The sequence below is a fragment of the Plasmodium malariae genome, assembly GCF_900090045.1.
Source record: "Plasmodium malariae genome assembly, chromosome: 9".
Classification (NCBI taxonomy): domain Eukaryota; phylum Apicomplexa; class Aconoidasida; order Haemosporida; family Plasmodiidae; genus Plasmodium; species Plasmodium malariae.
The window spans coordinates 1,680,916-1,694,899 of NC_041783.1; the positions used below are offsets into that span (position 1 = coordinate 1,680,916).

Genomic DNA, 13,984 nt, shown 5'->3' on the forward strand with positions numbered 1-13,984 from the left:
TATCTGATAAGAGTAACAATTCTAATTGTTTCATTGATTGCTGCATTATTGCCTTTTTAAGAATTTCTTTTTTTTTTAGTAATTATGTACTATTATAGCAAGCTCGAATACATATTACTTTCATATATATGCGCCGTGAATATATAATATATGTTTAAGTACATATACATATATCTGGTGTAACAAAAGAACTATATACAATTATGTGCACAGGGCGGTATTTTATTTTATTCTGTTTTGTTTTTTTTTCTTTTTATCTATAGTTATTTGTGTACGTATATACATATCAGTACTCATTTGAAATTCGCCTTTTTATTTGGCTACTCATTATTACCTTATCACTTCTTTACGTTTTTGTACGTTCATAAAAAAAAGAAAAAAAGAAAAAAAAGAATGAAATAGAGCAAAATATTTATGAGCAGCTAACGTAGGGATAAAAAATGGCCCAACCGTGAATATCACAATCGCAAGTTTAACAAATATAATAAAGTAAAAATATATAAGGAACAAACAAAACAGGAATAAATAAAACAGGATTAAACAAAGCACGAATAAACAAAGCACGAATAAACAAAGCACGAATAAACAAAGCACGAATAAACAAAGCACGAATAAACAAAGCACGAGTAAATAAAGAAAAAATAAAAATAAAAAGGGAAATTACACGTTTGCGAAAATTCCGATTTCACTAATCTTTTAACGTATGTGTGATATTATTAACAATTCGACAACTTTTCGTGTATTTATTTTTTTTGTATTTTGAAAAATGAAAAGCTTAATTTTTAATTGTGTAATATTTATACGTACACTTAAACACATTTTGAACAATAACGGATAGTACATTATTTCACAATTCTGAAATTTTATTATATAAATAATAGAGCTTTTTTAAAAAATGCTTTGGTTTTAAAATACGGTATGTGTATTCCCTAATTATTAATGCAATATTTTTAATTTTGCTTGTTTGTTCACCTGTCTATCCTTCTGTCTGTCTGTTCGATTTTTTTTTTTTTTTTTTTTTTTTTTTTCCCTTCGTTTGCTTTATAATTATTTAAATGATGTTAAATTAAAGAGAATGATGGATAGTGAATATCATGATGTTCTTGATAGAGCAGATGAAATAGAACGAGTAGGTGATTTAAGTTGTAATAAAATTAATGACAGTAATAGTTTTACTAACTCTAACTTAATTACTTGCGATAAATTTTTTAAAAGCAAAAAAGAAGATGAGGAAAAAAAAGACAGCGGTATGGGGAAAAAAAAAAAAAAAAAAAAATTGCGTGTGTGTTTGCATTAAATTGTAATATGCTTAAATAGGAGAGGCAGCATATACATCAGGTGCGAATACCATGTGTACACATATATATATATATATATATATATATATGTTTATGTACATATATGCACATTCGCAGACCTACTCACGCAATCGTTAATTGTCTGTATGTTCATTTTTAAGTGCAAATAATACTTTGCGAAGGAAGGAGAAAATGCTTTTTTTTTCCACTTTAAAATAATATATATATATGTGTGTGTGTGTGTTATTTTGTACATATAAGCTTATGTATTTACATATATATATATAAATGTACACATCAATACACACACCGAAACAGACGAAAAAGACGAAAGAGACGAAAAAGACGAAAGAGACGAAAAAGACGAAAGAAACGAAAGAGACGAAAAAGACGAAAGAGACGAAAACATTAATCCCTATGAGGTAGCCCCAAAAAGCAATAGTAGCAAAATGAGTAGTGATAATAATGCAAACTTTGTAGACGAAATAAAAAGCAATTGGAGTAGAAGCGAAAGTATTAATCGTTACAACAACATAAGTGATAGTCTGTCCAAGTTGAAAACTATCATAAAATATGAAAAACAAAAGGATGATGTAGAAAAAGGTGGAGAACAAAAAGCAAGTAAAAATGAAGAATATATGTACAATAGAAATATAGAGCATAATACGAGTGAACATGGAATATTCAATTTATATAATGGGGAGAAAAGTATACATAATAATACAACTACGTATGCTCAAAAAGGTGTAAAAAAAGCAGACAAAAATAATAAAGAGAGGAAATTATTAAGAAATATTGCTAAAGCAAATTCATTGAAAAAAATAGAAAAGAATATAAACCTTTTGTTAGAATCAGATGATGAAAGTACAAGTGATATAGATGCTAATAAAAATATAAATGAAAAATACACCTATGGTGAACGGGTAGCTGAGTTTACAAATATACCTCCGTCTGTGATAATAAATAACTATAGGAAAGAAGCAAGTAGCTTTGATAACACACTTGGAAAAAATAATTTTTTAGGAAGACATGCAAATGAGAATGATCAAAGTGATAATAGTTACTGTTATTACAACAGCCGTAGTGATATTGGTAGTATAACGAATGGTGAAGTTAACATTACTAACAAGAGAAAGGAGGTTAACGTAATACCATATAATTTTTCGGAGCAAAAAAGTATGGTAGATAACTATTTGATTAACACCTCGTTAGATATACCGATAACGTCTGCTCAAGGTTTCAAAAGGGAATTCAGCTTCGATTGTTACGGAGAAAATGAGAAATACAGCAATGCATACGCAAATGGTCGTAGAAGTAATGGTAACAATAACGATGTTAGTAGTAGTAACAATATTAGTAGTAATAATGTTGGTAGTAATAATGTTGGTAGTAATAATGTTGGTAGTAATAACGCTAGTAGTAATAACGCTAGTAGTAATAACGCTAGTAGTAATAACGCTAGTAGCAATAACGCTAGTAGCAATAACGCTAGTAGTAATAATGCTAACAGCAGTAATAACAATGCTAACAGCAGTAATAACAATGCTAACAGCAGTAATAACAATGCTAACAGCAGTAATAACATGAACAGTCTGAATATCAGCAGGTTTTCCCAATTTTCCAACATCAACGAATTGGTATTAGACGACAGTAACACATCCATTAGCTCCTTTACATTTAACGGTAATATAAGTAACACACTAAGTAAGGACACACATAGGAGGGGTAACGGAAGTGAACATAATCATTTAAGCAGTATGTATAGCGATAATTATATAAAGGACGACGATAATGATAATGATTATGATGAAAAAGTGACAGGGAAAAAGGAAAATTTAGCAGAGAAGAAAACGTTAATCAAGAAGAGAAAGTCCGATGTAAATTTTCCGTTGGACAATAATAGATATAATAGTTGTAGATACTACGGAAGCAGCCTTAAAGTTAATAATAACAATTTAGCTAATAGTAACAAGAACACATTAGGAAACAGTCTTAGGGGGAGTTTAAGCAGCAGCCACAGAAGTAGCATACAAAATAGGCATGTAGATAGCTTACAACATAGCCACTCTGGAGACCTACAAAACAATCATACGTACTTGATTTCTGAGAAAAACGTGATAATGGAAAATATCTTACCAGAACATGTATATTCTCTTCAAAATAATGCAAGAATAAACACATCTACCAACGGAATAGTAAATGAGCCAAACTCGAACAGCTCCAGTGTAATAATAACCAATAATAATAAAATCAGTGCACATGAAGATAATGCAAATTGTTTTAATAAATTTGATTTAAGTCCGAATAGACAAATTTCAAAAAGAGAGGCAGCTAAATCTAACGCCGACCTGAATGTATCATTTGCGCAGTTGAATAGCAGTCCTAATGTAAAAAAAGATGATTGTGCAAAAAACAATAAAAAAAATATAAATGTAATGGCAAACGTTGATTTTGATAATAATATATTCAAAAATTTTAATAAGGAAAAAATTTTAATAGAATCTCAAAAAGAAAAATGTAATTTTAAAGCAGAAATGGTAAATGATATTGAAGCAGCGGCTAGGAACCCAATTAATGATGAGACCGATAGAAAAAATATGAATGAAATTTACAAGAAGATAAATTCTATTTCGATGTTGAATGATCTTAGTTTGAACAAACTGGAGAGTCTAAACAGTAATATCATGGATTTATACATGAAAAATAATTACGAGGATAAATTTCTCGATGATGTTATTTTAGATGATAGTATTTTTATTTCTTCAAATAATTTAGAAAGAGATAAGACATTATGTCTTCATAGTAGTAGTAGCAGAAATAATGAATATAAAAATGGGCATTCCTTCTTGTCAGAAACTGGTGAAACGGACAGTATTTTCAAAATTTCATTTAGCTGTAATGAAGATATAACAACACTGTCAAATAGTAAAAGAAATAACATGTTTAGTAACAGTTTAGTACTGAACGAAATAGCAGCAAAACAGATGTATCAACAAAATGGGAATACAGAAAAATGCAATTATGATAATGCAAGTCAAATGAAAAATGATGATAATCTATTTTATAACAGCGAACACAAGTTATATTTTAAAAAAACATCTATGCTTTCCATGCCAGAACAAGAGCAAAGAATGAGGATCCCTGTTCATGCTTCCTTAAGCGAACAAGAGGGGAAAATGGAAGAACAAGAAGCAATGGAAAATGAAGAGGAAATGGACAAACAAGGAGTAATGGAAAATAAAGAGGAAATAGACACACAAGGAGTAATGGAAAATGAAGAGGAAATAGACAATCAAGTAGTAATGGAAAATAAAGAGGAAATAGACTCACAAGAAGTAATGGAAAATGAAGAGGAAATAGACACACAAGGAGTAACAGAAAAACAACAAAACAATAAAAATGGCGTACAAAATGCACAGTATAATGTGGGCACTTTAGAAGCTCAGTTGGACAAAAATGTATGGTTGAAAAATACCATGAGTCTTCAAAAAGATTATTCTCATAATACAAAAAATAGAAAAGCGGAAACGTTTTCTGTTGAGCAATTGTCCAAGTACCCAACGGATGTACTGATAAGAGAAAATAATGTTTTTCTAACAAATAGTAGTCGATCATTTACCAACAAAACAGATATCATAAATAACTTCTCAAATTTTGAGACTTATAATTATGAAGACAAAATGATGAAAAGTGAGTTTAAAAAATCGTGCAATTTAACTTTGTTAAATACAAGTGGAATTTCTGACCAAGGCAAGGAAATTTTGAGTAACAACAAATATACGAATAAGTTACAACAAATATCTGATATTCATAAGGAAGATTTAAATTATATCAAATTAGATCACATGCAGGAGAATACTTATACAAATAGCTCAAGCAGACATAATACTATTATTAATTGCGATCAGGAAAAAACAGCAAATATACAGGAAAAAACATTAGATGTACAGGTAAATTCGCCGAATTATGATAAAATTTTTGACAGGAAAAAATCCAGCGTAGTCGATACTAATCATAGTATATCAGAATGTATAAAAAGGAAAAGAAGTGAAAATGACTGTAACCAACTAAGTGTTAATGCCATTATGGCAAATACGAGCATTTTTGACAAGACAAACACATCGAATGATCATAAGTTGAAAGTACGGAATAGGAGCAATGAGAAGGATTACGAATGCAATATTAGTGGAAAGGTCACTATCAGTCAAAATAACAACAATAACAGGTGCTATTCTATGGAAGGTGCATGCAAAAAGGGGAGTAATGATGGATCGGCTAAAATTAATGCTATTCTTAGAAGAGAAATATATATGAAAAGTAGTAACAGTGAGGAGGTGGCTACTAAGCAGGGGGATAAGGAAACGAATTGTTCAAATGGAAATGGAAAGAATGAAAATGTTAGCGTATGTGATGATATAATGTATGAACGGCGTGATATTTCCGATGTAGACAATAATGAAATGGAGCATAGCGTTTCATACAACGTCAACGAGAGGAATGACGAAGGGGGGAATAATTACAAAGAACACACTGCTGAACGTGCTAAGAATAAGAATTCATTTTCATATCAAAATTTGACAAGTTATGTAAGTAAAAATAGTAATATAAGAAGCAGTAGTTGTATAAATCAAAATAGCATGCATTGCAGTAGTACTAAGGAGCATGCATATAACTGCAAAGACAGTACTGACAACATTAACATTTCACAGTTTTCGATAAAATCAAGGGGATGTCAAAGGCGGTCTTACTCGAATTTGTCACATGGTAGGAATTTTGACGTTATTCAGAATGAAATGGCAGCAGGCAAAAAGGAGGTAGCAGCAAGTGAAAAGCAGTTAGCCGAGAGTGAAAAGGGGGTGAACCCCTTTGAGGGGCGTAAGGTTAGCCAAGTATGGAAGAACAAAAGCAAAGAGGATCTTATCTATTTGTCCTATCAGTCTAACGGGAATGAAATTAAACAAAGTACTATGAGCAGCATGTCTGATATTTTAAATTTTGGTATTAACAACAATTCTGCTGTTTTTTTTTTTGATAACATTCATAATTCATCAGAGTATGCCACAATTCCAAAACCAATTCACAGTTCATATTTTGATGATGAATGTAGGTTGTCACATGTAAAAGAAGAAGTAATGAATGTGGAAAGTTCACTACAAGATAACAAGAACAATAGCAGTAAGAATAATATAAACTATTGCAAAACTATACCTTTGAATGATGTTAAAAGTTTCATTATTAACTCGAGCATAAATAATAGTTCTTGTTATCAAAATGATGTTAGTCAGAATAAATTAGAAAATAATATGCCTTTGCTTGATAACATGAACAGTAGGAGCGACCATGTTACTGTGTCTAATCTTATGTCAGTAGGAGAAAAGGGAGTAAACATTAAAAATGAAATTTTATATGATAAACTATTAACTAGAAACAGTAACAGTGTAACAATGAACGGAAAAAATGAGTGCAATATAGGTACTAACCTTAGTATCGTCTGTGCAAATAATGACGGTAATAAAAATAGCCGTATTGATAGTAATGAATGCGAAACAGAGCAAAAAAAGCACATGCATAGTAGCAGCTTGTGTAATGCTGTGAATAAATTATATACAGAGGATACAAATGCTCAAGATGATTTAAAAGAAGGGAAAGATAATATGACATATAAAAAAAAAAAAAAAACTCCAAGTGAGCTATCTAACGATATTTTAGAAGTATGTAGCACTAGTTACTCTTTTGAAAAATGCGAAAAAATGTATAAACGTAATAACCAGCGAGAAAAAAAGGATTCACCTGAAAGCAGAGAGGATATCAATGCAGACGGAAATAAAAATGTAGGTAATGAAAGAAAAGCAATAATGTGCAGTTCCTCATGTAATAAACATAGAAACAATGAGATGAATAATCCTGTCAAAAGGGACCAACGTGATGATGATAACAATAAAAATGGTTCATGTGATGTCAAAAATTCATTTTTTGAATATATTGATGAAAAAAATAATTTTTTTCTAATGAATGGTGAAGCGAGTAAGGAAGGGATATCGAATAAGTTTAAGCATATCTATACTTTTGCCCCATTAGAAGAAAATTGTAAAGACTCAATAAATTACAAAGTGGAAGAATTCAGACGAAACAGTTATGGCACCTCAAATGGGAAAGGCACTGGTGTTGATACGGGTGATACAAGTCGAGAAAAGAGGGGAGAAGCAAAATCCGATAGCGATTATTTAATCGATGGAAGCGAGAAGAAATATGATCACCATGAAAGTAGTTACCTAAAGAGTTGGACGTGCATTGACAGCAACTGCAATAAGGTGGATGGAAATTATTCAAATAGGAAAACAAGTCAGAGTTTTAAAACAATTGATGATGCCTATGGCAGTAGAGCGGTACATGAAGGAGGGAAAGAGTACGACGAGCAAAATATAAAGACTGATATTCTCTGTGAAGGAAATTATAGAAATGACTCCAACTATGGAAGTAAAACCAACTATGGAAGTAAAACCAACTATGGAAGTAAAACCAACTATGGAAGTAAAACCAACTTTGAAAGTAAAACCAACTTTGAAAGTAAAACCAACTTTGAAAGTAAAACCAACTTTGAAAGTAAAACCAACTATGAAAGTAAAACCAACTTTGAAAGTAAAACCAACTATGGTAGTAGTATCAGCAATAGACTTGAAACGAACAATATTAATGGTAATCATAGAAACAATTCCAAGAACGTAAATTATGGATTGACTTATGCAAACGCAGATGGTGCTAGTGATGCGTGTAATAAGGAGAACATATTTGGAAACTACTCCTCTAACATTTACGAGAATGATAAGGTATTAAATAAAGAGTTTTATGATGATGATGATGATGAAAGAAGTAAAAGCAAAAGAATAGATATGGTGTACTATAACAGAGGTGAATACAGTTGTGAAATAGATAGTCCAGAAATGAATGAAAACATGGAAAAAAATTATTACACAAGAAATGTGTATTTGGAAAATAAACAACATAATGAGAATAATTACAACGAACAAGATATAAGAAAAAAAAGAGAAAAAAAAAATGAAAGTAGCCATTGTAATAATAATAATAATGATAATTCTATTACAACGAATAATAAAAATGGTGACTACAGAAAGAATTCCATCGAATTAAGTGAAAAAATGAACCATAAGAATGGGAATGCATTAAATAAATATTCAACAAATGACACAAATAATATTAATGAAAAGGAAATAAAATCAAAGGTACCTAACTCTGAGGATGGAAAAAAGAACATATATGATATTATGCATAATGAAAAGGAAAAAAACAAAGGAAAGAATTTGATGATGAATAAAAATAACCAAAAAATAACAGGAGATAATAATGTATATATAGAAAATGGTGTTAATAATAACAGCCATTACAGAAGTCGCACTATGTATGCACATGAAGAGAGAGGTAGAGAAAATATTTATCTGGGCCATTCGTATACCGTTAATTTGAACAGAGAAGAGGAAGTAGAAATAGAAAGAGAGAATGAAAGTAAAAGAGAGAGAGAGATAGAAAACGAAAGAAAGAGAGAAATAGAAAACGAAAGAAAGAGAGAGATAGAAAACGAAAGAAAGAGAGAGATAGAAAACGAAAGAAAGAGAGAGATAGAAAACGAAAGAAAGAGAGAGATAGAAAACGAAAGAGAAAGAGAGATAGAAAACGAAAGAGAAAGAGAGAGAGAAAGACAAAGATCCTGTTGCGGGAATGATACCACTTTGAAATACGAGAAAGAAGATAATACAATCGAAAGGGCAAATGATCAAATGAGTGTAAACGATTCTTTCTGGAGGAATGAAAATAACGAAATAAAGTCAGACGTAGCAACTGCTCAGAATGTTTGGAATGTACCGTACAATAATAAGGAGGTGAACTATTTTGTGGAAGATATATTGATGGAACCATATAATAAGAAGAAAATATATAAAGAGAATAAGAAGAGATATAAAGGCGAAGAAGAATATTATAAACGTGGCATAAAGGGGAATATTAATGATGTTGTTATGTATGATAATTTTAGTAGAAATAGGAAAAACAAGGATGATCAGATCTATGACGTGCCAATGTATAATAATAAAATAAATTCGAAATATTATAATGAAGGGAATAAAATATTTTATGACCATATTCATAATAATTTTGACCATACAGCGAAACAAAATTATTATTACGATTATGATCATCATCAGCATCAGTATCACTATTACGACTGCGATCAAAATTATGAGTACCGTTATAATGACAATGATGCAAATGATTATATGAAAAAAAAGGAAACCTATGTTGTGCATAAGAATTATGAACCGAATGAAAAATATGAGGATACAAATTCCTTCATTTCAGCTGAAAAAAGAAAAATAGTCGAAAAATCCAAAACGAGTGTAGGTACTTTGGAGAATTATTTTCATAAGGATAAGAAACATTCCAATATAGAACTTCCAACGGGTAATCTTTCAAAGGAGCAGTATCTAAGAGCTCACACGTCCTCCTACCTAGAAAAGGGGAATGAAAACAAAAGGGAAAAATATAACGATAGTTTTCTTCTCAAAAATGAAAATATACAATGCGGTACTAATAAGGACAATACGTATTATAATAGTAACATTGTTGATCTAATTAATATGAACTATCTGAATGGTTATGGGAACGAAGCGAACATGAATGGGAATGAGAATGGGAACGCAAATGAGAATACAAATGCTCATGAACAATTCAGAATAAAAGGAAACGACAATTTATATGACCATGCAAATTATCATCAAGAGGTCGAAGAAGTAGAATATAATCAAAATAGATATACATCCCAGGGAAGTAAATTTCGCGAATATCATAGAGAAAATGATGGAAAAGATAGTCCACCTTATAAACGTAGTAGTAGTAATAATGATAATAATGTAAATGCGTTTCCACCTCCTTTTATATATGATACGAAATATAAATATGAACAAAAAATTAATTATGATAAAGGGATAGACAAAAGAATAAGTGAAAATGCTAAGAGGAGGAACTACTCAAATGATGTTAATTATGACACTCCTTTTAGAAAAGCTAATACGAATTATGAAAATTATAAATTCACTAGTGATATACACAATGAAAATTACGACAATTGCTGTATTATGCACTCTGATGGAGCTAGAATAGGCAGGAATACAAATTACATTGGGACCTACAATAATGCAGTGGTATATCGTCATGCAGATGTTCAAAGTTACGTGTGGGGTAATGAAGGAAGAAATGGGCATGCTAATTTTGACAAAAGGGAGAATAACACTGAACAAATTAGTAGCAGCAGAGGAAATAGTAGAGGGAATAATAGAAGCAAGAACAGAAGCAGTAATATCAGCAGTGTTAGTGTGAGCAGCAATAATAATGAAATTTTGTATGATATGTGTCGTGAACATTTGGACACCTTGGGGAAAGAGAAAAATACACAAGTGCTCAGCAAAATAATGGATGTTATGATGAATATACAGAACGACTTGAAGGACGTAAAACACAAGTTAACTAAAAAAAAGAAAAAGGAGTTGAATGAGAATGAAAATGAAAATATAGACAAAGAGACAGAAAAAAGGAATAATAATGAATCATGTATAAAGGGTGATAATATGTCATCTAAACATCAGAGTAAAAAATGCTTAACATTTTTGAAAGAAGAAAATAAAGTAGATGAGGGAAGGAAGGATGTAGCATTAGATGCCTACTCAAAGGATGGAAGATCTATTGATAAGGAAAGCAAGGAGACGAAATTTGGTAGCGATGGTAGTACTACACCCAATAATGGATGCAAAGAGGATAAAGGAACGAAAGAAAAGGATACGTACGAAAAGAACGTCAACGAAAAAGGCACATACGAAAAGGGAAAAATTCTAACGAAAGGTTTTTCAAAAAATGGAGTAAACGATATCGATAAGGCTTTGGAAAATAATAAAAACCATTTTAGTGAAAAACAAAGAGAGGAGTCAATAGATCAAAGGAAAAGGAACATAAATAACTTCACTATAAATAAAGAATTATGCACAAGTTTTAACTTAGTGTTAAAGAATTTAAATTATGAGAATATCGATGATTCAGTTATTTGCAAATCGAATAGATTATATTTATTTAATAAATTTTTTACCTCTTTGTTTTATAAAGACAGTACTAGGACACATAATTTTATTATGTTTAATATTTACAATATAGAACAGAAAAGACAAACACATAAAGTTTCTTTATTTCAAGAAAAGGATTATTATGACATGTTTCATTTGGCTTATAACAACTTATTATTTTATGCTTTTGACTGCTATAAATTTTATCGACATATAAAAAATAAATTTAAGGATACATATAAAATTTATGAAAATTCTACTATGTGTTTATATATTAATAATAATTATGAAACAAATTTAATAAATAGAATTTTCATTGAGCAGAATAACTATAACAACAATGTATACCACTTGAATGAAAAAAGAATATTGAAGACTTCAACTAAATATTTCTTGGATCATTTCTTATCCTTAATAGATAAAAAAATTAATATAAAAAATATAATCCCATTAATGAAAAAAAGTAATTATGAATTAGATCAAAATAATTTATACTTCTTCATTTCGACCTTTAATTTAATGGACAAAATTTTTAGCGATTCAAATGGTTTTGATTGCAATAAAAAAATTTTTGAAAAAAATTCTCCTAATGTAAAAAATTTCGCAATTTTTTTTAAGTTTATAAATGACGCCTCTAATTTTTATGACTCATTCATTAGTGGGACTAACGCGAATAATAGTGGGAACATTAGCACAAATGCTAATAATAACCCGAATGATATTCCTAATGATAACACAAATGGCAGTGAAGTACACAGAGGCTGTTACAGACTAATAATTGTAGCCTTACATAAAGGAAAATCGTTCAAGTACAACAAATTGTCCTTTAGTAGTTTTATGAAAACGAGGGATAATGAATTACACAAATATTACAATAATTACGACTCGATGTCTTTTGAAAATAACACCGTAATACTTTTTAACCTGTCCTATGCCGTTCCCTTTTATTATGTAGAATATTACAAAAACTAGGGAGCGCATGTGTGTAGATATACCTACATACATGCATACACATACACAATTATATATAGATGTCTGCTTGTACTTAGGTGTACATGCATATATAAATTAGCATTTCTCTTCACAGCTTTACTGGTGACAATGATCATATAGAATATTAACATGCCAGAACATTAGCCCTTATGCGTGTAGGGAAATTATCTGCATATATGTATATATGCACGCACATATACTTGCATGTATACATATGTGAGCTCTACTTTATATATAAACACTGCGATCATTTGTCCTAATTTGTGATAACTTTTTGTTATTTTGTACAATTTTCGATCATTTTTATGTTTTTGATGTTTTTGGTATTTTCTACGTTTTTTATTTTTTTGATGTTTTTATTTTTAAAATTTTTTTCCTTTTTTTAATTTTTTGTACAAACGCCTTTTTTTTGGACATTTCTCTTTAAATATGCACTTTTTTATGTACCCTATTTTACATTTTTTTTTGTGAGAAATATTGGTTTTTATCTTTTTTTTTTTTAATACTTATCCCTTTTTTCTCTTTTTTTTTAATTAACTTATCGTCCATCCCTTTTTTACCCCTTCCCATATTATATGTCTTTGTTTCTAATATTTTTAAAGTTATACGTGAAATAAAAGTATAAGTGAAAATATATATATATATATGTATAAGTATAATAAAAAAAATTTTCTGTCTTCTGTAATATGTTGTTATGAACTTTTTTTGTTGAAACATTTGCGTTATCCTTTACCTTTACTTAACAGTACGTATATGTTCAAGTATGAATGCGGGCATGTATGTATATATATATATATATATATATATATATATATATATACACGCGTGTAAGCTTACGGAAAAAGAGGAGTATATATAGTAATAATTTATAAGCGCACAACCCCTTTTTTTTTATGAAGTTTCAAAAATTAGAATTTTCTCTTTTCCCATTCCTCTCCGGTTATATGGTTTAAAATTGTATTACCTTAAATCAGATCTTTTTTTTCGTATTTTCTTTCTCCATCAACTTAGATTTTTTTTTTAATTTTATTATTCTTTTTTTTTTTTTTTTTTTTTTTTTTTGTATGTACACTGAAAAAAGTTAAGGAATATTGAAATTGCTTATATAGATATACCCAATCTTATTAACGTACCTGCACCTTTCCAGAATTAAGAGACATAATTAGTGCCATTAATGCAATTAAATTATTTTTACAATATAAAAAATAAAAACAACAAAAAGTTAAAATATTCTTATACCGTGCTAATATAAAAATTATACGCACGCCTATATTTTTAAAAATAAATTATTTAGCTCTTGTGTAGGATCTTCAAAGGATTAAGCTATTTTGTCTTTGTTCTTATTGTGTGCACATTCTACAACACATAAATATATAAGTGTATGTATAAGTAGGTACACGTGGGTATATGTATGAGCAAATATCACCTGTACTTTTCCTGCACTAATAAACGTTTGTATTGGTATTTTGTCTCTCCATTTATTCTGTCTTGTTTTAATTATCTTAAGAACACTACAAACAAGTAAAGCACTGACAATATTAAAATGTTTCATTGTTAGTCCTTTTTACGCGT

The 13,984-nt window shown here is 29.7% G+C and overlaps 1 protein-coding gene across 1 annotated transcript; it reads left to right on the forward strand.

Moving 5' to 3' along the window:
- Positions 1 to 1,075: 1,075 nt before the first annotated feature.
- Positions 1,076 to 12,391, forward strand: PmUG01_09045300 (conserved Plasmodium protein, unknown function; the record flags this gene model as incomplete). The annotated part of the gene is made up of 2 exons (XM_029005158.1): positions 1,076 to 1,247; positions 1,617 to 12,391. 2 exons carry the CDS (start codon positions 1,076 to 1,078, stop codon positions 12,389 to 12,391), a joined length of 10,947 nt encoding a protein of 3,648 aa, XP_028861775.1.
- Between the last annotated feature and the right edge of the window lie 1,593 nt (positions 12,392 to 13,984).